Source organism: Schistocerca gregaria, chromosome X (genome assembly GCF_023897955.1).
Source record: "Schistocerca gregaria isolate iqSchGreg1 chromosome X, iqSchGreg1.2, whole genome shotgun sequence".
Taxonomy (NCBI): Eukaryota; Metazoa; Arthropoda; class Insecta; order Orthoptera; family Acrididae; genus Schistocerca; species Schistocerca gregaria.
Window position 1 is genome coordinate 635,151,399 of NC_064931.1, and position 27,504 is coordinate 635,178,902.

At 43.3% G+C, this 27,504-nt stretch overlaps 1 protein-coding gene across 1 annotated transcript in view; it reads left to right on the top strand.

Annotated features, from left to right (window-relative positions):
• LOC126299621 (protein DENND6B) overlaps positions 1-27,504 on the top strand; it is a 217,632-nt gene that overhangs the window by 103,699 nt on the left and 86,429 nt on the right. Inside the window, exon 2 of the mRNA XM_049991663.1 lies at positions 11,878-12,150. Within this exon, the coding sequence (XP_049847620.1) occupies positions 11,878-12,150 (273 nt within the window). The remainder of the gene's footprint in view (positions 1-11,877; positions 12,151-27,504) is intronic.

Consider the following 27,504-nt stretch of genomic DNA (forward strand, 5'->3'; position numbering starts at 1 on the left):
ACCATTCAAGAGCACTAGCCGACCAAGGCTGCGTTCGAGTCACGTGCTTTGTTATCACAAAAAGGAGAGGCGGGAGGTGGACATATCTGCCCAAGCTTTTTTTAAATCTCTTTCGAGGACACACTACTGTAGACGAAGTATAGTACTGCAATTAGTTTGAGTGTTTAATACATCAACCTGATGAACATATATGTACAATATTATTTTAACAATAATCTCGACTGATTTTTTGCAACTGTGTATACACCTTAAAATCAAAATGAATGTACCTAAATAACTGAAGAACTATTTGGAAATGAAGTTAATGATTTTCGACGTAGAATTCAGTCATGCCAATCACGTTGGTTAAAAGCACGTCTTCTGCAGATGTATTTGTCTTTAACTGCGTCAGCTCAAAAATCCAAAGAAAGTAACGCACAACAGCGATGTTAATAATTAAGACAGCGATACGCTATATCTTTAGCATGTGTGTAACATATGAAGGTTGGCAGCGGTCAAATTTCTGGATTACAATTCGATTATAAATTCAGTTGGGAAGGGCATACGGCAGAATTGCTGAAGCGCCAAAACAAGTGCGCATGATGTCAGATACAGAAGATATAAAAAAAAAAAAAAAACTTGCATACTTTGATTACTTTCGTTCTATTATGTCGCACGGAATCTTATTCTAGGGTAAATCATCAACCTCAGCAAAAATTTTTTGAGTGCAAACGCATGTAAGATGGCTCACTTGTGGTGTAAATTCAAGAACATCATATAGAAACCTGTTCCAGAGAACTGGGTATAATAACCACTGCTTCTCAGTGAAGAAATTTCTTGCAAATATGTCTCTATTTCCAGCCAATAGTTCAATACATTGTAACAATACTAGGAATAAGAACAATCTACACTCCTGGAAATGGAAAAAAGAACACATTGACACCGGTGTGTCAGACCCACCATACTTGCTCCGGACACTGCGAGAGGGCTGTACAAGCAATGATCACACGCACGGCACAGCGCGCACACCAGGAACCGCGGTGTTGGCCGTCGAATGGCGCTAGCTGCGCAGCATTTGTGCACCGCCGCCGTCAGTGTCAGCCAGTGTGCCGTGGCATACGGAGCTCCATCGCAGTCTTTAACACTGGTAGCATGCCGCGACAGCGTGGACGTGAACCGTATGTGCAGTTGACGGACTTTGAGCGAGGGCGTATAGTGGGTATGCGGGAGGCCGGGTGGACGTACCGCCGAATTGCTCAACACGTGGGGCGTGAGGTCTCCACAGTACATCGATGTTGTCGCCAGTGGTCGCGGAAGGTGCACGTGCCCGTCGACCTGGGACCGGACCGCAGCGACGCACGGATGCAAGCCAAGACCGTAGGATCCTACGCAGTGCCGTAGGGGACCGCACCGCCACTTGCCAGCAAATTAGGTACACTGTTGCTCCTGGGGTATCGGCGAGGACCATTCGCAACCGTCTCCATGAAGCTGGGCTACGGTCCCGCACACCGTTAGGCCGTCTTCCGCTCACGCCCCAACATCGTGCAGCCCGCCTCCAGTGGTGTCGCGACAGGCGTGAATGGAGGGACGAATGGAGACGTGTCGTCTTCAGCGATGAGAGTCGCTTCTGCCTTGGTGCCAATGATGGTCGTATGCGTGTTTGGCGCCGTGCAGGTGAGCGCCACAATCAGGACTGCATACGACCGAGGCACACAGGGCCAACACCCGGCATCATGGTGTGGGGAGCGATCTCCTACACTGGCCGTACACCTCTGGTGATCGTCGAGGGGACACTGAATAGTGCACGGTACATCCAAACCGTCATCGAACCCATCGTTCTACCATTCCTAGACCGGCAAGGGAACTTGCTGTTCCAACAGGACAATGCACGTCCGCATGTATTCCGTGCCACCCAACGTGCTCTAGAAGGTGTAAGTCAACTACCCTGGCCAGCAAGATCTCCGGATCTGTCCCCCATTGAGCATGTTTGGGACTGGGTGAAGCGTCGTCTCACGCGGTCTGCACGTCCAGCACGAACGCTGGTCCAACTGAGGCGCCAGGTGGAAATGTCATGGCAAGCCGTTCCACAGGACTACATCCAGCATCTCTACGATCGTCTCCATGGGAGAATAGCAGCCTGCATTGCTGCGAAAGGTGGATACACACTGTACTTGTGCCGACATTGTGCATGCTCTGTTGCCTGTGTCTATGTGCCTGTGGTTCTGTCAGTGTGATCATGTGATGTATCCGACCCCAGGAATGTGTTAATAAAGTTTCCCCTTCCTGGGACAATGAATTCACGGTGTTCTTATTTCAATTTCCAGGAGTGTACATAAAGACCTAAAATCACTTACCTTGGTAAAAAAAAAAGGGGTCCAGCATTTAGGTCCACACATTTTCAATAAATTGCCAGCAACCATTAAAAACTTGGTTTCAGATAAAGCACAGTTCAAACTGAATTTTAAAGACTTTTCTTTAAGGCATCTCCTCCCGCTTTATAGATGAATAACTTAACAGGGACTGTTAGACCAGTTTAAGTAAAAATGTCTGTTAAATTTCAATTTCGACAGCACTTGGTCAGAACAGTCAGCATTAGGTATGTCGTGTATGATAAATTGATTAAAAGCGGGCAGCTATGTTTATTCTGTAAATATTAGCAGTTCCAGTTTACTGTACTGTATCCACATATCTTGAAAATCTACTGACAGATGATCAGGGAATGAGTATTATATTCAAATGTTCTATGTTGTTCTTATGTTATACTTTCTGACATGTTCAACACCCACGGAACTCATCTCATTTTTGTGTCTACGGAACGAAAACTGCATGTAATTCGTTTCTTTCATTTACACTGCATTTGCGAATTGCAACATAAAATTGTTCAAAGCAGAGAGATCTTTCTGACATCAGTAACAGTACAGGTTAGAATTGGCGCATTTTGGCACTATAAACAAAGCATGTTACCGATGTGAGAACAGTAATTCACAAACCTATGACATTGGACAGTACTTCGCGGCCGAGCAGTAGGGCAATGCAGTGGGGCGGACCGAGCGACAAACAACCAGAACGTGCGAAAGTTCGAAAGCTGTACTTTCAGAAGATTGTAAATGGTTGCGAAAACACACTTGAGCTCTAAGCCACAAATAATGCTGATCTAATAGAGAGCGTCATGACGGATACAGGAATTAGTGAACAAAAGGTAATTGTAGAGAGATTTAAAACCATATCAACCAAAACCACTAAAAGTAAACGCAAAATATATCTATTTAAAACAGCAGATAAAAATTCGCTTGATGCCTTCCTAAGAGAGAGTCTCCATTCCTTCCAAGCTAATTATGTAAGTGTAGACCAGATATGGCTCAAATTACAAGATACAGTATCGACTGCAATTCATAGATTCATACCGCCTAAGTTAATAAGAGACGGGACTGATCCACCATGGTACACAAAACATGTCAGAACACTGTTGCAGAAGCAACGAAAAAAGCATGCCAAACTTAGAAGAACGCAAAATCCCCAAGACTGGCTAAGTTTCACGGAAGCACGAAATTTAGTGCGGACGTCAATGCGAGATGCTTTTAATAATTTCCACAATGACACATTGTCTCAAAATATGGTAGAAAACCCAAAGAAATTCTGATCGTATGTAAAGTACACCAGTAGCAAAAAACAGTCAATACCGTCACTGCGCGATAGCGATGGAAATGTTACCGATGATGGTGTCACTAAAGCGGAGTTACTAAATACAGTTTTCCGTAATTCCTTCACGAAAGAAGGCGAAGTAAATATTCCAGAACTCGAAACCAGAACAGCTGTTAGCATGAGTGACATCTTAGGTGTTGCGAAACAACTCAAATCACTTAAGAAAGGAAAGTCTTCCGGGCCGGATGGTATACCAATCAGGTTTCTTTCAGAGTATGCAGAAACAATAGCGCCTTTCTTAGCAATCATATACAACCGTTCACTTGACGAAAGGTCTGTTCCTAAAGACTGGAAAGTAGCACAGGTCACACAAATATTCAAGAAAGGAAATAGGAGTAACCCATTGAATTACTGACCCATGTCACTGACCTCAATTTGCAGTAGGATTTTGGAGCATATACTGTACTCGAACATTATGAATCACCTTGAAGAAAATGACTTATGGATACATAACCTACACGGATACAGAAAATATCGCTCATGTGCAACACAGCTAGCTCTTTATTCCCATGGAGTAAAGAATGCTGTAGACAATGGATCTCAGATCGATTCCACATTCCTAGATTTCCGGAAAGCTTTTGATACCGTTCCTCACAAGCGACTATTAATCAAATTGCGTGCATGCGGAGTATCGTCTCAGTTGTGTGACTGGATTCGTGATTCCGTCCCACTTCGCAGTGATAGACGGTAAATCATCAGTAGAACAGAAGTGATATCTGGCGTTCTGCAAGGTAGTGTCATAGGCCCCGTGCTGTTCCTGATTTACATAAATTATCTAGATGATTATCTGAGTAGCCCCCTTAGATTGTTTGCAGATGACGCTGCAATTTACCATCTAGTAAAATCATCAGACGATCAATTCCAATTACGGTGCGAAAAGTGGCAATTGGCACTAAACAAAGAAAAGTGCGAGAGGAGGAGGAGGAGGAGGAGGAGGAGGAGGCGGTTAGTGTTTAATGTCCCGTCGACAACGAGGTCATGAGAGACGGAGCGCAAGCTCGGGGTAGGGAAGGATGGGGAAGGAAATCACGAAAAACCTCAATCAGGATGGCTGGAGACGGGATTGAACCGTCGTCCTCCCGAATGCGAGTCCAGTGTGCTAACCACTGCGCCACCTCGCTCGGTGAAAAGTGCGAGGTAATCCACATGGGTACTAAAAGAAATCCTATAAATTTTGGGTATACGATAAATCGCACAAATCTAAGGGCTGTCAATTCGGCTAATTACCTAGGAATTACAATTACGAGCAACTTAAACTGGAAAGACCACATAGATAATATTGCGGGAGGCGAAACAAAGACTGCGCTTTGTTAGCAGAACACTTACAAGGGATCCTCCCCATAGCACTCCCCTCAGATTTAGTTATAAGTTGGCACAGTGGACAGGCCTTGAAAAACTGAACACAGATCAATCGAGAAAACTGGAGGAAGTTGTGTGGAACTATGAAAAAATAAGCAAAATAAACAAATTGAGTAGTCCATGTGAAAGATAGGCAACAACAAGGATAGTGTGCGCTCAGGAGCGCCGTGGTCCTATGGTTAGTGTGAGCAGCTGCAGAACGAGAGGTCCTTGGTTCAAGTCTACCCTCGTGTGAAAAGTTAATTTTTTTTATTTTCAGACAATTATCAAAGTTCAGGCACTCACACATAATCAACTTCGCTCTCCAAAATTCCAGGACATGTTCAGATTTGCTTGAACATATGTAGGATTTGACGGTCTACACACGGAAAAATTTGAAAACGTTAAAAACATATGTTTTGACAGAGCATTCATTTGTTGCAGTTTATGTATCAAACTCTTATGTTTTCATCACTTTTTTGGGAGTGATTATCACATCCACAAGAAAACCTAAATCGGGCAAGGTAGAAGAATCATTTTACCCATTCGCCAAGTGTGCAAGTTAGGTGGGTCGACAACATATTCCTGTCACGTGACGCACATGCCGTCACCAGTGTCGTATAGAATATATCAGACGTGTTTTCCTGTGGAGGAATCGCTTGACCTATGACCTTGCGATCAAATTTTTTCCGTTCCCATTAGAGAGGCACGTCCTTTCGTTTACTAATCGCACGGTTTTGCGGTGCGGTCACAAAACACAGACACTAAACTTATTACAGTGAACAGAGACGTCAATGAACGAACGGACAGATCATAACTTTGCGAAAATAAAAAAAAATAAACTTTCCACTCGAGGGAAAACTTGAATCGAGGATCTCTCGTTCCGCAGCTGCTCAAGCTAACCACGGGACCACGGCGCTCCTGAGCTCATACTAACCTTGATGTTGCCTATCTTGCACATGGACTACTCAGTTTGTATATTTTGCTTATTTTTTTCATAGTTCAAGACAGCTTCTTCCTGTTTCTCGATTGATCTGTGTTCATTTTTTCAAGGGCTATCCATTGTGCCAACTTATAATTAAATCTGAGGGTGGTGCAATGGAGAGGTTCCCTTGTTAGAAGATGCGTGCGACAAAACCGCTAAATAAACTGCCTACAATACACGTGTCCGTCCTCTGCAGAAATATTGCTGCGCAGTATGGGATCCTTACCAGGTATAATTGACAGAGGACATCGAAAAAGTGCAAAGAAGGGCAGATCGTTTCGTGTTGTCGCGCAATAGAGGTGAGAGTGTCACTAATATGATACGCCAGTTGGGATGACAGTCACTGAAACAAAGGCGGTTTTCTTTGCGGCGAGATCTATTTACGAAATTTCAATCACCAACTTTCTCTTCCGAATGCGAAAAAATATTGTTGACACCCACCTACGTAGGGAGTAATGATCATTATAATAAAAATAAGAGAACTCAGAGCTCGAACGGAAAGATTTAGATGTTCCTTTTTCGAACGCGCTATTCGAGAGTGGAATGGTAGAGAAGTAATATGAAAATGGTTCCATGAATCCTTTGCCAGGCATTTAAGTGTGAAATGCAGAGCAACGATGTAGATATAACTGCAGACTATCGGGATCATGGTCCAAATGTTCGCGTGAGGTTGATTGGTGGGGCTGATACATTGTTAGTGTGCATTTATACTCCTTAAAATGGGTCAGGTAGTGACATTTCCTTGTGATTTTCTTTTAACGTTCTCCTATTTGTGAGTAGTTTTATGATCTGAATGAGTGATTCTTGCAGTACAGTGTAGTGTAGTGCAGTGTTGTGGATGATTCTGAAAATGACAAATAAATCTGGAACCTGCGCATGGCACAGGCCTGGAATAGCACTGAAGTGGCCGCAGAACAAGTAGCTCCCGTTCGACCGTCGCGTATCCGTCAACAGCGAATCGAAAAACCATAAGACCCTGTGAAGTGAAACTATATTAGATGTAGTCTCACGAACAGGATCTGAGCACTGTTTTTTCTCTTTCCTTTGTCGGCAAAATTCTAGCGGTAATAATTCCTTCCACTGCCCTGCTACTTTATGGTGCTAACAAAATTCTCCGTCGTTGACGCGTCACGAGTACAGTAAGGCTAGGCGCAAATTGAGACGCGTATAGCGCGTGTGGCGTGACGCAGCGCAGCGCGTGTTTTGTAACATCACAGGTTCAAATGGGACCGCGTAAGTTGCGACGCGACGCAACTGGGACTCGACACGCGCCTGCGCCAGGTCGCGCGGCGTTGTGGTTGAGGCACAGTTTCTCGCGCCGCACGTCGCGCTTGCCTCGCTAGCACCGTGGGAAATTTGAGGCGGGGAGCGGAAAAGTGGCCCGGCCATATCAGGAGTGCTAGTATTGCCAATACGATAAATTTTGCCTTACTGTGTACTGAATTTTATTGCCTTTGGGTAGTGATTCGTTTTTCGCCATTTAAACGCTCCAGCTTTCTTCGTTAGCACGTTATACTTTTCTGTTATTTATATCTGCATAGTTTTGTTTTGTTTTTCTTCTTTCAAGAAAAATGTATACTTCAGTAACAGATGAGCCATTGGCCGCTGGAATTGCACGATATGCCTCCGCGATGTTTTCAGATCGCAAGAAGGTAGTGAATAAGGAAGCAAGGAATGTTATAAAATCATGTGATTAAGAATCAAGGCAGGGAAGTAAGGCAAGGTTATGTTTCCGCTGCCTAGTAAGTTAGCGTATCTGTAAGATCTGTTACAAAATCTTAGAAAGGGATCATCTCCACAGGTGTGATCCCTTTGTGCTTGTGGTATAGAAGTTTCACTGTGATTAATCTGATATGGATGTAATAATGTAATACGACACACTGTACTACATGCATGTGAACAACATATTTCCACTGCAAGCTAGAAACATTCGAAAAGCAGTCACAAATAACGATGTTTTAATTGGTTCGTCTTTATGAGAAAAAGCATTTCAATTGTTGCATGGACATTATTAATGCTGATAAACTAATTATACAACAGGCTACACAAATGAAGAAAATGGTCGGTATTATTACGAAAGTTGGAATATCCTAAAAGAGTGTTATGATTAGATATATTTAATTTGTTGAAATGTGCTGCTGACAAAGGCAGATCTACTTTCATGACAATGTTTTTCGAACTCCATCTCACAAGGCACACATGGCTAGCTTGTGCATTCCTGTCGCGTGCATTATCCTTCGCTGCTGACAATAGACTGCCCATTGTGTCGTGCGACAGACCAATTGTTTATTTTTCTCAATAACAACTATTTTATTCGCGATCACGCATTGTCAGTTTGGAAAGCCCTAGGTGAGTAACCAGTATCTGGCATGTGCCTATCATTCCGCCTGAAGGAACGATCGTCATTATTTTAATACTGCTCAGATTAAGAGAGGGAATAAAATCCTTTGGTAAATTTCCATTCCAGTCGCTCAGTGTTAAAAATACGATGGGTTACGGGGATTCCACCAAAATTCCAACAGAATTGCCAATCTGTTTTTGTGTGAGTTGTTAACCTTTTCTCATTCGAAGAAGCATCACCATTTATGAGTAAAGGCCCCATTTCTCTTGGTGACTGGTTTAATTGTACTTCCTTTGTCACAATGTAATTTGCCCAACTCATCTCACAGCAGCTATTGAGACAGAATTCCGAAACGGAGGGCCTCATTAAACAAGTAATTGGCAATCACAGAGTTCAATAGCTTACGAAAAACCTCATAGTATCGGTTTGCAGTAACATAACAGAAGGAATTTCATGTTTACTTTCATACTAGGAGGCTCTTGTTTCGCTAGCTGTCGATAACTCTTAAAAAATTAGTCACTGGAGTGAAATAAATAAAAAAAGAAGTATAAGTAGTGATATATCGCCATACACAAGAAAGTTCCGTGTGTTTAATAATTGGCAAAACACACTCCTCCTTGTGTGCTATAATTCGCCAAACTTTCGTTTCGATGTCTCGAGTGGTTTAGGAGATACGAGAGATGTTGCGAGTATTTCATTCTCAAGGGCGTGAGATCAAAGTGAGTGCGCTACATGGGATCCATTTTCTCGAGATCGGAGGCAGATAGAGATCTCCTCCCAAGTCTAAACAAAAATTCAGCATGCTAGCTAAATTTCATACGCAGCAACATACGGTGTATTACGCACCAAACGCAAAATCATAGCGACCCCTAATTTTCGTTGCAAACTTTTTGAGTTTTGCGTAGTGTCTTACTAAAATGTGTACATCACAAGAAGAATTGTCATATATTTTCAGAGAATAGTTTCTGTAAAATCGTTTGAGAAAGATGAGAGGTTGCGCGCGCTTAGGGTTCAGTCAGCGCAGAGCATCGCCAGTCGGCGCGTGCGAAATATGGTGTACGCGTCGCAATATGCGCTGGACCCGCGCGACCTGTGCGTGTCGCGCTGTAGTGTCGTGTCACGTCGCACGTGCTATACGCTTCTCAATTTGCGCCTAGCCTAAGATCTACCACGTCCAATGAGTGTAATAGGGGCGTAGCAGTTGGAATGCCAGTAACCCCCTCTCAAAATTATCAGAAAGTCCCCTCATTTACACGTTCGCATAGCCATAGTGTGTACATCTGTGTTCACAATCGTACAGCTAAGTGAAATACAGCGTGTAAATATATATACACGTAAAAAGTTTTAGTGTTTGGAGGAGATAGAGAGACCCTTTTATGAGGATAAAATGGCACAGGGGCATAGTTTCTCCAGTAGGGGTCTTTGAAGATTTTGACGCTAGTTATGTGTACGGACGGTTATAAATATTGGTTTACAGATGGTGCTGAAAATGTCTGCCGTATACATTGATGCACAACTGGCATCTGTGTACTAATGACTGCCCAACATCCCAAAGCAACAAGGTGTTTTACGGCGTGTAAACTTTGAGGTTGTCAAAGTTGTGACCGCTTTCCTATAATAGCTCTAATAATGTACTTACCAATTTTCGGGCAGTTATTTTTAAAATGCTGTATTTCTATGAACTGCAATTTATTAAAACTTATTATAAAAATATGTAGCAAGTACTCACCATCACCATCACTGGCGGCAACGGGAAAACGTCTTCTCTGTTGTCGATGTCGTCGTCGTCGCCGCGGCCGTTGCATAATAGACACTGTCGTTATCGGCGGCGTCATCATCGTCGTCATGGGCGGCATCATCATAGGCGGCGGCGTCATTGGTATCAGACGCAGCGTCGACGTCGACATCGACGCCCGACATCGGTGGCGTCGACGTCGACATCGACGCCCGACATCGGTGGCGTCGACGTCGACATCGACGCCCGACATCGGTGGCGTCGACGTCGACATCGACGCCCGACATCGCCGGCGTCGGCGTCGACATCGACGCCCGACATCCCCGGCCTCGGCGTCGGCGTCGGCATCGACGCCCGACATCGACGGCGTCGGCGTCGACGCCCGACATCGCTGGCGTCGGCGTCGACGCCCGACATCGCTGGCGTCGGTTTCGACGCCCGACATCGCTGGCGTCGGCGTCGACGCCCGACATCGCTGGCGTCGGCGTCGACATCGACGCCCGACATCGCCGGCGTCGGCGTCGACATCCGACTTCGCCGGCCTCGGCGTCGACATCCGACTTCGCCGGCCTCGGCGTCGACATCGACGCCCGACATCGGCGGCGTCGGCGTCGACATCGACGCCCGACATCGCCTGCCTCGGCGTCGACATCGACGCCCGACATCGCCGGCCTCGGCCTCGGCGTCGACATCGACGCCCGACATCGACGGCGTCGGCGTCGACGCCCGACATCGACGGCGTCTGCATCCACATTGGCGGCGTCGACATTATAGGCATTACCGTTATAGGCATTGCCGTTATAGGCATTGCCGTTATAGGCATTGCCGTTATAGGCATTGCCGTTATAGGCATTGCCGTTATAGGCATTGCCGTTATAGGCATTGCCGTTATAGGCATTGCCGTTATAGGCATTGCCGTTATAGGCATTACCATTTGCAGCATCGGTATCATCATCGCCGGGGGCGTTGGTGCTATCGGCGGCGGCATCATAGACACCAACGGTGTCGAAACCATATTCATCTCTACAAACGTCGGCATGGGCATGGGCATTGGCAGTAGAGGCGGCGGTGGCGTTGTCGGCGGCATCGAAGTCCACGGCAGCATGGGCGGCATCAGCATCGTGGGTGCCGTCATTGCCGGCGGCATAGCGAAAGGCACCGACATTGGTGCCGTCGGTGCAGTCTTTGTCGACGCAGTCGCGGCCAACGCAAGTTTCGTCGTCGCAGGCGCCTGTGTCACAGTAAAAGTTGAGGTTACGTAAAGTTAAACTCGGAAAGAGGGTAGGGGAGAGTATGATTGTAACATGTGACCTATCTAAGAGCGGAACTGTGGATTCGTGCATGCACACACACATTTGATGCTTAATTGTCTTCTGGTGAGAAGTCTACGTCCAGAACGTTACATAGGTTATCTGGCAAGAATTCCTCAATCCAGTCGCATATGTTATAGGAGAATGCGTATGACATTTATTGAACGGCAGTAGGGAATACTAATGGAAACCTTTCTGAAATGAAGACAATTAATTCCGCGACCACTGTATTTGCATCTGTGAAGCTGCTGAATGAATTTTGTTGAATTAAAGTTTATCAAAGTAAAAAAAAAGAAAGTTGTGTCGAAAGTTTCCGCTTCGATTCACCAACTGATCTAACGCCTACCGAAACTTGATGATGCCCCTTGTTAGTTTTCTAAACATTTATTTTATTGAATTCATGAAAATACGTCTATATCTTTTTATTTTGATATTTACAGTAGTGACTATTTTGTACTAACGGTTTTGTTTTATGATTTATTTGCAGATAATTTACCCAGGGCACATAAATCTCTCGGAGCAAGAAAAATCTAATATTTGCTATTTAGCATTTCCTGACTCAAATTCAGGATGTATGGGTGATACTCAGTTCCACGTTCGTATACGAAGATCTGCTGGCAATGCTGAATTGATGCCAGAGCATCAGTACTACAATCAAAAATGCCCTGTATATTTACAAATCGATCCTGGATATTATTACGGTTATGTTTACTTCCGACAAGTGAAAGATAAAACTCTTCCGCGTGGTTATTTCCAAAAGGTAAGTGCTATAAGTTATGTCGTATGAGTGTCTATAATATCAATAGGCTGTATCAGATACCTATGAGGAACACCCCTCACTCAATTAAAGAGTCTACTGCGTAGATGAGTGCTTATGAATCAGAGTTTTAATTGGAATTAGTGTTTGATATAATGTATGACCTACACACTGTGACCCTGAAATCCGTTAACATATGAAAATGCACCAATTCACGGAATAACGTTGGTAGAGAGTTAAAACTTGATACACGCGCCAGAAGTGACATGGGGTTTTTACTGAAACCTAAAACGAGTGCAATAACCGGCCAGCAGATGGTGCTTTCTTCGAGGAAATGCTGATGCTGCTTTTCAAACTGTCAGCGTGACGGGTGCGAGGTGCGCCAATGTGTTAAAGAATCGCATCATTCCTAGCCTGGCTAATAAATCCCTGTTGTAAGGCACGACTTTTATGCAAGATGGCGCTCCAACCCATATTTTTACACATGTGAAAGATGTCTTGCGCACATGTTTTGGATCGCGCGCTGAGCCGCCACTGCCACCATGCTTTACTTAACAGGTCCTCAAATCTTAGTCCATGTGGTTATTGATTGTAGGATTTAAGGGCGCCCATACAACGGGGAGGGGGGGGGGGGGCAGGTATTACGTAAGTTTCTAAGAGAGTCGAACTGGAACTTTTTTATGGCTACTTACAAGTCGCCATTCGTCTTTCAAAATATTAACATCATCTCATACCCACAAGTCTAGCCCCCCCGCCCCCACAGTCTATCGTATGGACGCCGTTGGTAGGGTTGATGAAGTCGCAAGTTTACTGAGATCGTCCGACCTCATTAGGGATGTTAAAAGACGACATCCGACGGCAATTTCTTACCATACTACACATATGCTATACAGTGCTGTTTACAACATTATCCGTGGACTACAGGTATTGTTGATGAATTATGGCCGCCATATTGTGCATTTGTTATAAATCCACTGGTAGAGTTTTGCACAGAGCATAAGTCAATCATCGTGGAGACCTGGAGACACCAGAAGGTTTCAGGTTGATTATACAACAGTAAGACAGAGATTTAATTACCACATTTTAAATTGTAAACCTTTTTCAGGGGCAGATGTAGACTCTGGCTACAATTTGTTGGTTGTGAACTGTAGATTAAAAGTGAAGAAATTGGAAAAGATAGGAAATTAAGGAGTTGAAAGAACCAGAGGTTGTTAAGAGTTTCAAAAGGAGTATTAGGCAACAGCTGACTAGAACAGGGGAAAGGAATACAATAGAAAACGAATGGGTAGCTTTACGAGGTGAAATAGTGAACGCTGCAGAGGATCAAATGGATATAAAGACAAGTCCTACTAGAAACTGTTGAATAACGAGAAGTACTGAATTTGACGGATGAAAGGAGAAAATATAAAAATGCAGCAAATGAAGCAAGTGAAGGGGAATATAAACATTTAAAAAATCTGATTGACAGGAAATGCAAAAGTGCTAAGCATGAAAGGCTAGAGGACAAACGTAAGGATTTAACATATTTCAGTAGGGGAAAGGTAGATACCGTCTACAGAAAATTAAAGAGGCCTTTGAGGAAAAGGCAGGAAGCTGTATGAATAGCAAGAGCTCAGGTGGAAAATCAGTTCTAAGCAAAGAAGGGAAAGCTGAAAGGAGTATATAGAGGGTCTATAGAAAGGAGATAAAACTTTTAGGCAATATTGTAGAGAGGAAAGTGGACGTAGATCAAGATGAGATGGAAGATACGATACTGCAAAAAAAAGTTGACACAGCTCTGATAGATATAAGTTGAAACAAGGCCCACGGAGTAAACGATGTTCCGTCAGAACTACTGATAGCCTTGGAAGAGCCCGCTGTGATAAAATCTTCCATCTGGTATGAATGATGTATGAGGCAGGCGAAATACACTCACACTTCAAATAGAATGTAATAATTCCAGTCCCAAAGGAAAAGCAGTTGCTGACAGGTGAGAAAATTACCGAACTATCAGTTTATGGTTGCAAAATACTGACACCAATTCTATACAGAAGAGTGAAAAAACTTGTAGAAGCCGATCTTGTGGAAGATTAGTTTGTATTCCGGAGAAATATAGGAACCTGCAAGACAGTACTGACCCTATGGCTTATCTTAGAAGATAGGTTAAGGAAAGTCAAACCTACTTTTATAGTGTTTGCAGACTTAAAAAAAGCTTTTGACAGTGTTGACTGGAATATTGCTTGTGACATTCTGAAGGTAGCATGGGTAAAATACAGGGAGCGAAACGCTATTTACAACTTGTACAGAAACCAGACGGCAGTTATAAAGGGTCGGTGAGCATGAAAGGGAAGCAGTGGTTGAGAAGGGAGTGAGGCAGGGTTGTAGCTTATCCCCGCAGTTGTTCAATCTGTACATTGAAAAAGCAGTAAAGGAAAACAAAGAAAGATTTGGAATAGGTATTAAAGTTCAAGGAAAAGAAATAAAAGCCCAGAGGTTTGCAGGTGACATTGTAATTCTGTCACAGGCAGGAAAGGGTTTGGAAGAGCAGATGAACGGAATGGACATTGTTTTGAAAGAAGTATATAAGACGAACTTCATCAAAAATGTAGTCGATTTAAATCAGGTGATGCTGAAGCGACTAGGAAACGAGACATTTAAAGTATCACACGAGTTTTGCTATCTGGACAGCAAAATAACTGATGATGGCCGAAGTAGACTGGCAACGGTATAAAAAGCATTTCTGAAAAAGGGAAATTTGTTAACATCGAATATAGATTTAAGTGTTAGGATGTAGTTTCTGAAAATATTTGTCAGGAATGTAGCCATGTATGAAAGTGAAGCATGGACGGTAAACGGTTTAGAAAAAAAGAGAATAGAAGCTTTCGAAATGTGGTGCTACATAAGAATGTTGAAGATTTGATGGATAGATCACGTAACTAACGAAGAGATACTAAACAGAATTCGTGAGACGAGAAATGTGTGGTACAACTTGACCAAAGGAAGGAATCGGTCGATAGGACACATTTGAGGCATCGCCAATGTAGTATTGGAGGGAAGTGTCAAAATCGTAGAGGGAGACCAGGAGATGAATACAGTAAGCAGAATGAGAAGGGTGTAGATTGTAGCAGTCATTCGGAGGTGAAGAGGCGCGCGTGGGATAGAATAGTATAGAGAGCTGCGTCAAACCATTCTTCTGACTAAAGACCGCAACATAACAACACTACGCCAATTATTGTTTTTGTTTCGTATGAAGCGCCATCTGTCGGTAATTTTTTTCACTCTTTTGTTTTCAATAAAGCTCTATCTCATTTCAAGCATGCGTGTCAATTTTTACCTCTGTACCTATATTTTTCCGTGAACTATGGATTTTTCAAATGTTAACGGACTTTTGGGTACTCCTGTATAATATGTTAGATCAGGGCTTCCCAGCCTGTGGTCCGCGGACCCCTTAGGTGTCCGCCGGCTCTTTCTAGGGGGTCCGCGACCATCTTTCACCAAATCGTGTAAAATAATCAGTAAAATTATTGAATAAAAATGTAAAAATCAAATTCATCGCTATTTTTTTCATGTGAAGAACATGTGTACTTTTACTTCAGGTCGTATCCCCAAGCATCCTTTGCGGTTCCTAAGTGAGAACGTATACACAGTTTAGTGCCCGGAGAATGCGGCTTCTCTGATCGACTGTTTAGCAACAATACAGGGGACGTTTGTGCGCTGGCTCACGGCGCTAGATGCGCTGAAACCTTTTACGCATGTGTGGAGCGCAGTTGAAATGAATGAGGAGGGAGGACGACCAAAGGAAGACTTTAGATATACATTTGAGCATTTTTCTTCGGATTTCACGAAAAACCACACACACACACACACACACACACACACGAGACTGTTACGAAATATGCATGCTCCTTACACAACAGTCGCCAAATAGTGGAAATTAACAGACCATAAGCAACAGCTTGTCAACAGCGAACAGTTTGGTCGTGAAGTTGATTGCTCTTGGAGGAAGAAAGCTCCATCGTGTGAAATTTCAATTACCAAGTAATTTTAATCAGGCTATAGTGTGTTGAACAAAGGGAGTAAATCCACTAGTAAGTGTCTGGATACAGTGGCAATTCAAATTGGATCGTTAATTTCAAGTTGTTTTCATTCATCTCTAAACCAAAGACTATTGATACTTCGGAGGGGGGATCATTGTGAACATGGCACCTGCATTAAGAAGCTTTCAGTTCCCATGGGTTTAGCTTTGAAATGTGAAGTTACTGTGCTCTTGACTGACTAGGGGTCCGCCATGGATTTTCGACTGAAGAAGGAGTCCGCCAGCTGAAAAGGTTGGGAAGCCCTGTGTTAGATGATGCATGACAGTGGCTAATGGCCAGAGGACTTTTTTTTACAATGATGATGATTCCCGTGTCAAAAACACAGGGAACCATGTATTGTACTGAGCACACAACAGCCAGCACCATTGCACATCAACCGAAGTTACGTTAAGAATCATGAGTCGGCTGAGAAATGTGATGGACGGGAATTTGGTTGAAGGCCGAATTGGTTTTAGAAGGAATACAGGCACAGGAGATGCAATAGGACTCTTGCAGTTTTTGGGAGAGACGTTTATCGAGGAGCAAACCTTAAGGATGAGAAAAATAAAGTATCATAGCATATTGACGAGTTGATAGGAAAAATGGTTCAAATGGCTCCGAGCACCATGGGACTTAACATCTGAGATCATCAGTCTCCTACACTTAAAACTACTTAATCCTAACTAACCCAAGGACATCACACACATCCATGCCCGAGGCTGGATTCGAACCTGCGACCGCAGCAGCAGCGTGGGTCCGGAGTGAAGGGCCTAGAACAGCTCGGTCACAGCGGCCGGCCAAGTTGGTAGAAATGAATGAAAGTGCGGGAGCATGTTTCCATATGAGTCCCACTTGTGCGCAGAAAACTGGACATCACATGTCCACGATAAGCTGACTACAGCGCCGAGGCCCCGCAACATGATGCAGTTGAAGGAAAGGGAAAAGACAGTCTGTGTAAATAAGCGAGCAGTTACGGTGCACTTTGGCGGTGTTCAATACAACATGACACGGAAACATTCGCATGATATCAGAAGAGGAGGAGTCATTGGGAAACTGGCAGAAGAGCGAAGTGTGACGAGTGTAGCCCAGGAGTCTGGTATTTCTAACAGCAGTGTTTCACGTGCATGGGGAGCGTTCCGAACTAGAAGCAAAGCTGCTCGAAGGAGAGGATGTGGTTCGGCAACGGTCAATTACAGCAGCAGATGACCACTATATTGTACAACAGGCAAGAAAGGATCCTCGTCACACAGCGGGTGCAATACCAACCACATTTAATAGGACTACAAGGCACACAATATCGCTCCACAGTGCACTGTGAAGACATGTGGGTTGTTTCTTTCGAATGACCAGTACTTTTAAGTTCCGTTGATATCCGAACATCAGCGGCACCATTTGCGGTGGTGCCATGAGCATAGGGATTGAACCAACGAAGAATGGAATCTTTGTTGCATGGATTTACTGACCTCCAGATCTTTGAACACTGTACACTCATCGGTAAACCTTACTGCGACACTGTACTCCTTCTCCATATCTTTTCTCGAGCGTATTTGGCCCTAAATTCGATTTTATGGATGACAATGCGCAACCAAATAGGGCAGCACAGGTGAAGGAGCTCTTGGAACGACAGAATACTCAGCAAATGGATCGGCCTACCAGTTCCCCTGACTTAAATGCTATCGAGCACGTGTGGGATACGATGGGGCGACATACTACAGCTCGTCCACGTGCACCAATGATCGTCTAGCATTTGTCAACCGCGCTGGTGGAGGAATGGAATGCTCTACCACGATAACTTCTTACAACCATTTGGCCTGGATGGGAGCACGGTGCAGAGCATGCGTTGCCGTCCGCGGTGATCACACGCCATATTAAGAACCATGTTCCGCTTTTGGTCCAGAGGACCATCCTACGTAGCTGTGACTTCAACGTAATTAGTGTCTTTGAATAAAAGTGTGATTTCTGTTCATCTCATCTTTCAATTATCGTGTGTACTATACTGGAGCAGTTCTTTTCATGTCTGATTCAAGTTTCATCTCGCCATGTTTCTTGACAGTGACAGATCTTGCGGAAGTTACTTTCGTTATTCAGTTTTCACAACAGTGTGCATGTGCGCTATAGTCCTGGAAAAGGCCAATGTGGCTTGGAAAGCTTGCAGCAATAACGACCGGAAAGAGAGTGGACTGGCGATTTATAAACTAATATATCAATAAGTGTCAATGAAAGCGAGAGGGAAAGTAGCAATGGGACTGAAATAGAAAAAGAAATAAGGCAATGTCTCCTGCCCTTTTCAGTTTGATAAATTGTTGGGAGAACTGCCCACTAGGTGATAAGGGGGCAACAATTGGAAGGAGGAAAATGTGATGTTTGGAAATGAAATTTTCACTCTGCAGCGGAGTGTGCGCTGATATGAAACTTCCTGGCAGTTTAAAACTGTGTGTCTGACCGAGACACGAACTCGGGACCTTTGCCTTTCGCGAGTAAGTACTGGCAGAATTGGAGCTGTGAGGACGGCTCGTGAGTCCTGCTTGGGTAGCTCAGTTGGTAGAGCACTTGTCCGCGAAAGGTGAAGGTCCCGAGTTCGAGTCTCGGTCCGGCACATAGTTTTAATCTGACAGGAAGTTTCATGGTGTTTGGGGTTTGAAGACAACATGGTCCTTCTAGCAACGGATGAACATGAGTTACAGGAAATAGTGTATGTCATTCTACATTAATGTAAGAGCTATGGAATAAAAGTCAATGCAAAGGAAACAAAATTAATGCTGATTGGGAAACGTTAGAACATGAGCAAAGCTTTAAATGTATGGTGTCCATAATTAATGTTCTAGTTTTAAAACGCTGTAGAAAGAGAACCTCTGCTCTGGATGACGTTCAATTTGAACAGCATGTTATTGACGCAGGGGGAAACGTTATTAAATGAAAAAAATTAGCGAAAATTTGACCAACAGATGGTGCTGTAAGCATCAGAATGTGCACACCAACAGACTCACACCGCACAGCTGTTCCCCAGCTTGCGTCCGAGATGCCTCACATGACTCTCTCCATGAAGGATGCGCGCTGCTGGTAAAAGCTTTTACTAGAATGGTGACTGTGCGCCTGTAGCCCTGGAGTAGTTTCGGCCACTTAAGGATATGAAAAAAGGAATTGATCCGACTTCTGATAAGGGCGTAAAGAAAATGATTACAAAATTCAAAAAGATCGGGTCTGTTGAAGTATAATATGACAGGAGGAGGAAAGCAGTTGATCCGACGTCTGTCGAAGATGTGGCCACAGCATTGCAGGAGGGGTCGAGCGGTTCTGTGCACGGGGAATTGCCCTAACGTTGGACATGCCTGAGAGCACGGTGCATAAAATCCTACATTGCTGTCCATATAAAATCATCCATGTTCAGGAGTTGCTTCCTGCTGACCTCCCAGCATTCCTTGCTCCCACGGAAGTGGACAATGAATGACCACGGAACATTCTGTGGAGAGACGAAGCTCATTTCCATTCTCAAAGACATGTCACTTCGCAGAATTGCAGAATATGGGCAACGGAAAATCCACACACACATCAACCGGTACTACTTCATTCTGCAAAGGTGACACTGGTGCGGGTTGACGGCATCGTTTAACGTAGAGGCGTATTCCCCCCCCCCCCCCCCCCCCCCCCCGAGGAGATGAGTACTGCGAGCCCTGTTACCTAAGACTCCTTTAACCTGAGCTGAACTGTCCGCCATATTTGAGGCAACGTACAGGATATTCATACTTGTTTACATGCGAGTGGAGATTTCAAATTAAACGTATTGAAGAATTCCTCATAAATATGGATCACTGTTCAGCTGTGAACTGCACTAACTATTGCAAAAATGGTTTCCGCATGTTTGGATTTCCTAGTAACCCTGAATGAAGAAAAAAATGACAGAGAAACAAATGGTTCAAATGGCTCTGAGCGCTATGGGACTCAACATCTGAGGTCATCAGTGCCCTAGAACTTAGAACTACTTAAACCTAACTAACCTAAGGACATCACACACATCCATACCCGCGGCAGGATTCGAACCTGCGACCGTAGCGGTCGCGCGGTTCCAGGCTGAAGCGCCTAGAACGACTCGGCCACACCGGCCGGCGCCAGATAAACAATTGGGAACCACTGGGCGCTCAGTTGTGTATTGTAAATATACGTTAATGAAAGTAGTTGTAAACATGAAACAAGTTGTATGCAATTGCGTTTCTGCCTAGTCGAAAACTGTACGTAAGCAAAACTTCCTGGCAGATTAAAACTGTGTGCCCGACCGAGACTCGAACTCGGGACCTTTGCCTTTCGCGGGCAAGTGCTCTACCAACTGAGCTGCCGAAGCACGACTCGCGTCCGGTACTCACAGCTTTACTTCTGCCAGTATCCGTCTCCTACCTTCCAAACTTTACAGAAGCTCTTCTGCGAACCTTGCAGAACTAGCACTCCTGAAAGAAAGGATACTGCGGAGACATGGCTTAGCCACAGCCTGGGGGATGTTTCCAGAATGAGATTTTCACTCTGCAGCGGAGTGTGCGCTGGTATGAAACTTCCTGGCAGATTAAAACTGTGTGCCCGACCGAGACTCGAACTCGGGACCTTTGCCTTTCGCGGGCAAGTGCTCTACCAACTGAGTAAAGTTTGGAAGGTAGGAGACGGATACTTGCAGAAGTAAAGCTGTGAGTACCGGACGCGAGTCGTGCTTCGGTAGCTCAGTTGGTAGAGCACTTGCCCGCGAAAGGCAAAGGTCCCGAGTTAGAGTCTCGGTCGGGCACACAGTTTTAATCTGCCAGGAAGTTTCATATCAGCGCACACTCCGCTGCAGAGTGAAAATCTCATTCTGTACTTAAGCAGTTCGTCTCAAAATTTTTCGATTCCTGTCATATTTTCGCAAGTGGGAAAGTGGAGCGGAATGTTTGTGATGTATTTATACGTATTATCATAAGCATATATACACAAACTGAATAATACTTAACCCAATTTCTTATATAGACTTCGTAGAACGCGTGATAATTCAGATTTCTTACAGCAGATTATTGTGACATAACGTTCAAACAATAAAGTTTTTACCATAACTCAAAAAGCAACAAACCTATCATCAAGTACTGGTTAAATAATGGCTGAAACTATTAATAAACGTTTGTTTCACTATAAGACGAAACTATACTTTCTCCCATCTCTGCACAATAAAGATACGGCATTTCTTGAAGTACTTCCTTTTGAATAAAAAACAAAACATGTTTTACAAGTGGCTATGTACAGTCAAAACTAATAAACAGCCGCAGGTTTTTACGGCCTGACACCCGTATTTGAAGACCTGTAGCCGTGTAATATTACGTTTCAATCTTTCTGTTATATGAAAAGGGGATTCTTAATATCTCTATAAACATGCATTACTGTTTGGTTCATTTCGTACATGCAATGTCAAATATTTTATAAGAAATCTCGTGAAAAGTTGCGTGAATAGGTTAACCACCCACAAGTTAAATACTGCACAATCTTCAGAGATGAAGAAAACATGGCGGCCGATTCAGCATGTTATATAGGAGCTCTGTTGTTACCTGTATCGTCACTTGTAAGCGACAAGAGTACACCAACGGCATTCCAACCTTTCAACGGCGTGGATCTGTGGGTAGGAATATTTTTATTCAAGATGGCGCTCCGCCACGCACTGCACAGTCAGCGGAGCAGTTTTTGCTTTGGCATTTTGAAAATACTAGAATTATTAGCCGTCATTTCCCCACAGCATGGGCGTCCAGATCACCTGATTTTAATCCGCCGCACTTCATCCTGTGGGCTTACCTGAAAGATGTGTTCAATGCTCCAATTCCGAACGTAACTGAATCGTAGGCACGCACTGCCCAATTTATTCTGAATGTGACAACCGAGACGCTGCGATCTTTTGTGGAACATGCAATTTCCTGATTTCAACTTGTGGTAGAAAACGGTGGACAGCATATGGAACATGTCTTGCGCCATTTGGGCAGATGTCACTTTGCTTTTTATGCGGGTTTTGGCCCTAGGAAAATTAAAAACGTATGTCATTTTGCTTTCTATGCGGTTTTTGGCCTCACAAGAATTAAAAAACAATTTTTCTCATCCGATGTGGAACGACTTTGACGTGATGGATGGGCCTGCCTAACTAAAAGTGGACGGGGGCTTACGTAACTAACAATGCCACAACTGTTTCTGCCGAACTTGTGCAGTTATGCACATTGAACACTACGGATGGTGTAATGTGCAACCCAAACAACAGACATCGTATTGCGATTCACCTGTCATTTGTAGCCGATTCTATTTACGTTAAAACGCTTACAGAAACATCTATTGATCAAATTTTCGTTCGTTTTTCCCATGACATTTCTTCCTGCGTCAATAACATGCTGTTCAAATTTCAAATATGATGTCATTCTGAGCAGTGGTAGAAACTGGAACTTTAATTATAAGACACCGTCTACTTAGGAAGCAGACTGGAAATGCAGCACGGAAATTCAGACCCGGATAGCAGTACCAGAAGAGGCATTTTGTAAGGAAAAAAAAAGGGGGGGGGGGGTTCTGCAGCATTATGGACAAAGATTTGAGGAAAAGATTGATAAAATATTCTTACGCAGTGTCATATTCAGTTCTGAAATGTGGGCACTGAAACAGGACGATGGATGAAGGGTGGAGTCTCTTAAGTGGTGGATGTGACAGAGGACATAAAAAATGAGGAGATACTGAGAGGAGTGTGAGAGGAGAGAGAGAGTTACTGAATGCAATTCAAAGAAGGAAGAGAAACTAGATAAGACATGTAAAGGAACAAAGAGGTCCTTATAATACACTCTTGGTAGGGGACAAACATGTGAATTGGTGGCAAGGGAGAAAATGATCTTAGATCCTTGATGATGTGTTACACACTGCGGTACATACAGCAGCAATAATAAGAAACTGATAGAATACCATAAATGAAGTTGCAAAGGACCTAGCAACAGAGCAGAAAACATTTGATGTTGTTGTTGTTGTTGTTGTTGATGATGATGAGTATCAGGGAGATGAATAGTGATGGACATTTTTGTCCTATGTGCTGTGCAGATGACTGCAGGAAATTAGTAGCCTTGGGTGGCATAATGCTCACCATATCTATAATGTGTCTGAAGCAATAGGTACTCCACAGAGGGTGCTACAGGGTTACCACCAAAGGGAAAAATGCAGTTAATGGTTTTGTAAAGATATGTCATATTTTGATGTTTATGTAGAAACTGGTCATTGGTGGGAGTTCTTTCAAGTTGTAAACTTCACTTTCTTTTCAACAGTTACTGTTGAGTGTGATGTTGGCATACTGGGAGCTCTATACAAAGCACTCCTGAGCCTCAAGGCTAGCAACATCTGTGTGTCAAAGTGCACCATTCAGCAACATGTAAACCCTGAGACACCTGCTGCTTGATTGCTTTGACATGCTTAATGAGATACCACATTGAATTTAGTCAAACAGTTTTAATTACAGCAGAGGAATGACTATGCATTGTGGCTTTATTTTTATCAAACAGCAGAAACCCAGAGGCCTGTGAGAAAACAAGTGAGTGTTCATGGACTGGCACTGCTAAACTTTATCAAGGCACAAAAGCATTGTCTTAATTGCCACAGGCTTGGCACACCACAGTACGATGGATATGCAATATGATGTGTAGGAAATCTAGGGATACAATGTATTATGTTGAAGCAGCATGTATCCTTTTCCATATAACATTTACTAATTGGTTCTGTGTGTGAATTAACTAGAACCATTAAAAGAAAGGAATCTTAAAAAAAAAAGGGGGGGGGGGGAAGAAACTAAATTGGAGGCAGCAACATACAAATCATAAGCTAAGGTCAAATGATGATCAAGAACTTGCATTGTCCATGATGTTTGCTATCATTTGCATTAATGTGGTATCTAAATCACAACAAGCACACACACACACACACACACACACACACACACACTCTCTCTCTCTCTCTCTCTCTCTCTCTCTCTCTCTCTCTCTCTCTCTCTCTCTCTCTCTCTCTCTAAGGAAAAAAAAAAAGCTCCACGTTTCTGTACCAACTTGAAAGTAGAAGAGAAAAGCATGAAGATTAAACCACAACAGATATGCAAATAGGAGTTTTCAACAGCATCCAGAAAACATGCTCATCGTTTGGAGAAGATGAAACTGAAATGGGACTTACGCTGTAATTGGTGGGATCTTCTGTCCTTGATTCCTCACCTCAGGCTGAAGAAATGTGAAGCAAATAACTCACCAACAAATGGCCACCCACACAGCAAAACAATTTAAATGATGTCAAGATTCTAACTGAGTAACAACATTACAAGCAATACCTTGTTTATGAGTACAAGAAGAACATTTTAAACGTTCTGTCACCTACATTATTAGAGGTCGTAATATTCACTGGAAAGATGTCATTGGGACAGGACTAAAATGAAGTGGATGTCTATCAGAATAACAGGTAGCACTCCTTACACGTATTTTTTGCAACAAATAGTAACACAGATTTCCAGCATGCTGGGATGTTGAATAGTCAGTAACCTGTTATATTATTTCAAAATGATAAACAGCCAGCTACTTTGGCCTGTTTGTCATGTTGAAATAGTAATACCGTTGCTTCATAGTATACTTATCCAAGGCCACAACATTTCACTTTCTTTTATTATTTCATGAGTTTAATACACATGTAGATCTCTTAGCACAACTCCCTCACATGGATCTACTCCTAGGAGACTTGAATACCCACAATATGTTATGTGGTTTCACATCTTATCCAAGAGGCCAAGCTTTGTAGAGCTTCTTGATGATAAAGTTATGACTTATGAACAGAAATGTGATACACTTTATTTCTGTTATATGATTAGAAACCACATGGCAGTTATATGAGTCAAGGGTCATGAAAGTGAAGCAGTGATTGAAAAGGGAGTGAGATAGAGTTGTAGCCTATCCCCAATGTTGTTCAATCCATATACTGAGCAAGCAGTAAAGCAAACAAAACAAAAATTTGGAGTAGAAATCAAAATCCGTGGAGAAGAAATAAAGACTTTGAGATATGCCGATGACATTGTAATACTGTCAGAGGTAGGAAAGGACCTGTAAGAGCAATTGAACAGAAAGGACAGTGCCTTGAAAGCAGGATGTAAGATGAACATTAACAAATGTAAAATGAGGATACTGGAATATAGTCTAATTAAATCAGGTGATGCTGAGGGAATTAGATTAGGAAATTAGACACTTAAAGTAGTAGATGAGTCTTGCTATCTTGGAAGCAAAATAACTGATGATGGTCGAAGTGGAGAGAACATAAATTGCACTGAGTGTAGCCATGTATGCAAGCAAAACATGGATGATAAATAGTTTAAGACAAGAAGAGAATAGAAGCTTTTGAAATGTGATGCTACAGAAGAATACTGAAGATTAGATGGGTAGATCATGTAACTGATGAGGAGGTACTGAACAGAATTGGAGAGAAGAAGAATTATCAACACAACCTGACTAATAGAAGGGATCAGTTAGTAGGAAACGTTATGAGGTATCAACAGATCACCAATTTAGTATTGGAGGGAAGTGTGCAGAGTAAAAAATGTAGATTGAGACCAAGAGATGAATACACTAAGCAGATTCAGAAGGATGTAGGTTACAGTAGTTACTCAGAGATGAAGCAGCTTGCACAGGATAGAGTAGCATGTAGAGCTGCATCAAACCAGTATCTGGACTGAAGACAACAACAACAAAAACAGCATGATCTTTCCAGAATGAGATTTTCACTCTGCAGCGGAGTGTGCGCTGATATGAAACTTCCTGGCAGATTAAAACTGTGTGCCCGACCGAGACTCGGACTCGGGACCTTTGCCTTTCGCGGGCAAGTGCTCTACCATCTGAGCTACCGAAGCACGACTCACGCCCGGTACTCACAGCTTTACTTCTGCCAGTACCTCGTCTCCTACCTTCCAAACTTTACAGAAGCTCTTCTGCGAAACTTGCAGAACTAGCACTCCTGAAAGAAAGGATATTGCGGAGACATGGCTTAGCCACAGCCTGGGGGATGTTTCCAGAATGAGATTTTCACTCTGCAGCGGAGTGTGCGCTGTGGCTAAGCCATGTCTCCACAGTATCCTTTCTTTCAGGAGTGCTAGTTCTGCATGTTTCGCAGAAGAGCTTCTGTAAAGTTTGGAAGGTAGGAGACGGATACTGGCAGAAGTAAAGCTGTGAGTACCGGGCGTGAGCCGTGCTTCGGTAGCTCAGATGGTAGAGCACTTTCCCGCGAAAGGCAAAGGTCCTGAGTTCGAGTCTCGGTCGGGCACACAGTTTTAATCTGCCAGGAAGTTTCTTAACATGATCTTTGTTTGCTCCTATACACTCTCATACACTGCAAGGAGATAATCCCCATATATGGAAGAACTTTGTAGTAGGTGTCCACTACCTTTACGGAAAAGTAGTATTCACAAAAGAAACACTGACCAAGCTGGAGACATTATTATAAAAGTAATGGAAAATTTTTTACTGCACTGCTAATGTTGGTCTGAGTACAGCTCTCTTACAGCTCGAGTGAATGCTGGAACCTGAGTTTTACCGGCAGCAGATTCACAGTAAGACCATTTGGGTTATGGTAGTAATATGACTTATTAGCACTTGAAATGTTTAAAGTTCTGGGGCTTTGCTGGAGCTTGATTTATGCAAAAACATTGTGTTGTACACAGTCTGACTAGGAGTACAAATAAACTGTATCGCATAACGCAGCTTAAATCAATATATTGTTATTTTTTAATTAGGAACTACAACCTTTTGGAAGTTTATGCTGATGTGTTTCAGACAGCGATGTCTCTGAATTATCTACCGTATTACCCAATTATCATATATTACACTTAATAAACAAATTAAGTTTTGTTCTTGATACAGATTCGTAGTAGTGTAAAAGGTATTATAGGTCCTAACCAAAGTGTTCATTCTAAAGACAGTAACGATTATTATCTTAAAATTTGATACCTGAATATTCAAGGATTAAAAGATAAAGAATTTAGCCGGCCGCGGTGGTCTAGCGGTTCTAGGCGCTGAGTCCGGATCCACGCTACTGCTACGGTCGCAGGTTCGAATCCTGCCTCGAGCATGGATGTGAGTGATGTCCTTAGATTGGTTAGGTTTAATTAGTTCTAAGTTCTAGGGGACTGATGACCACAGATGGTAAGTCCTATAGTGCTCAGAGCCATTTGAACCATAAAGAATTTACTGTAAATAATTTTGGACTAGAGAATAAATTTGATATTTTATGTCTGAGTGAACACTGGGCAACAGAGAGTGAACTTAAAGCT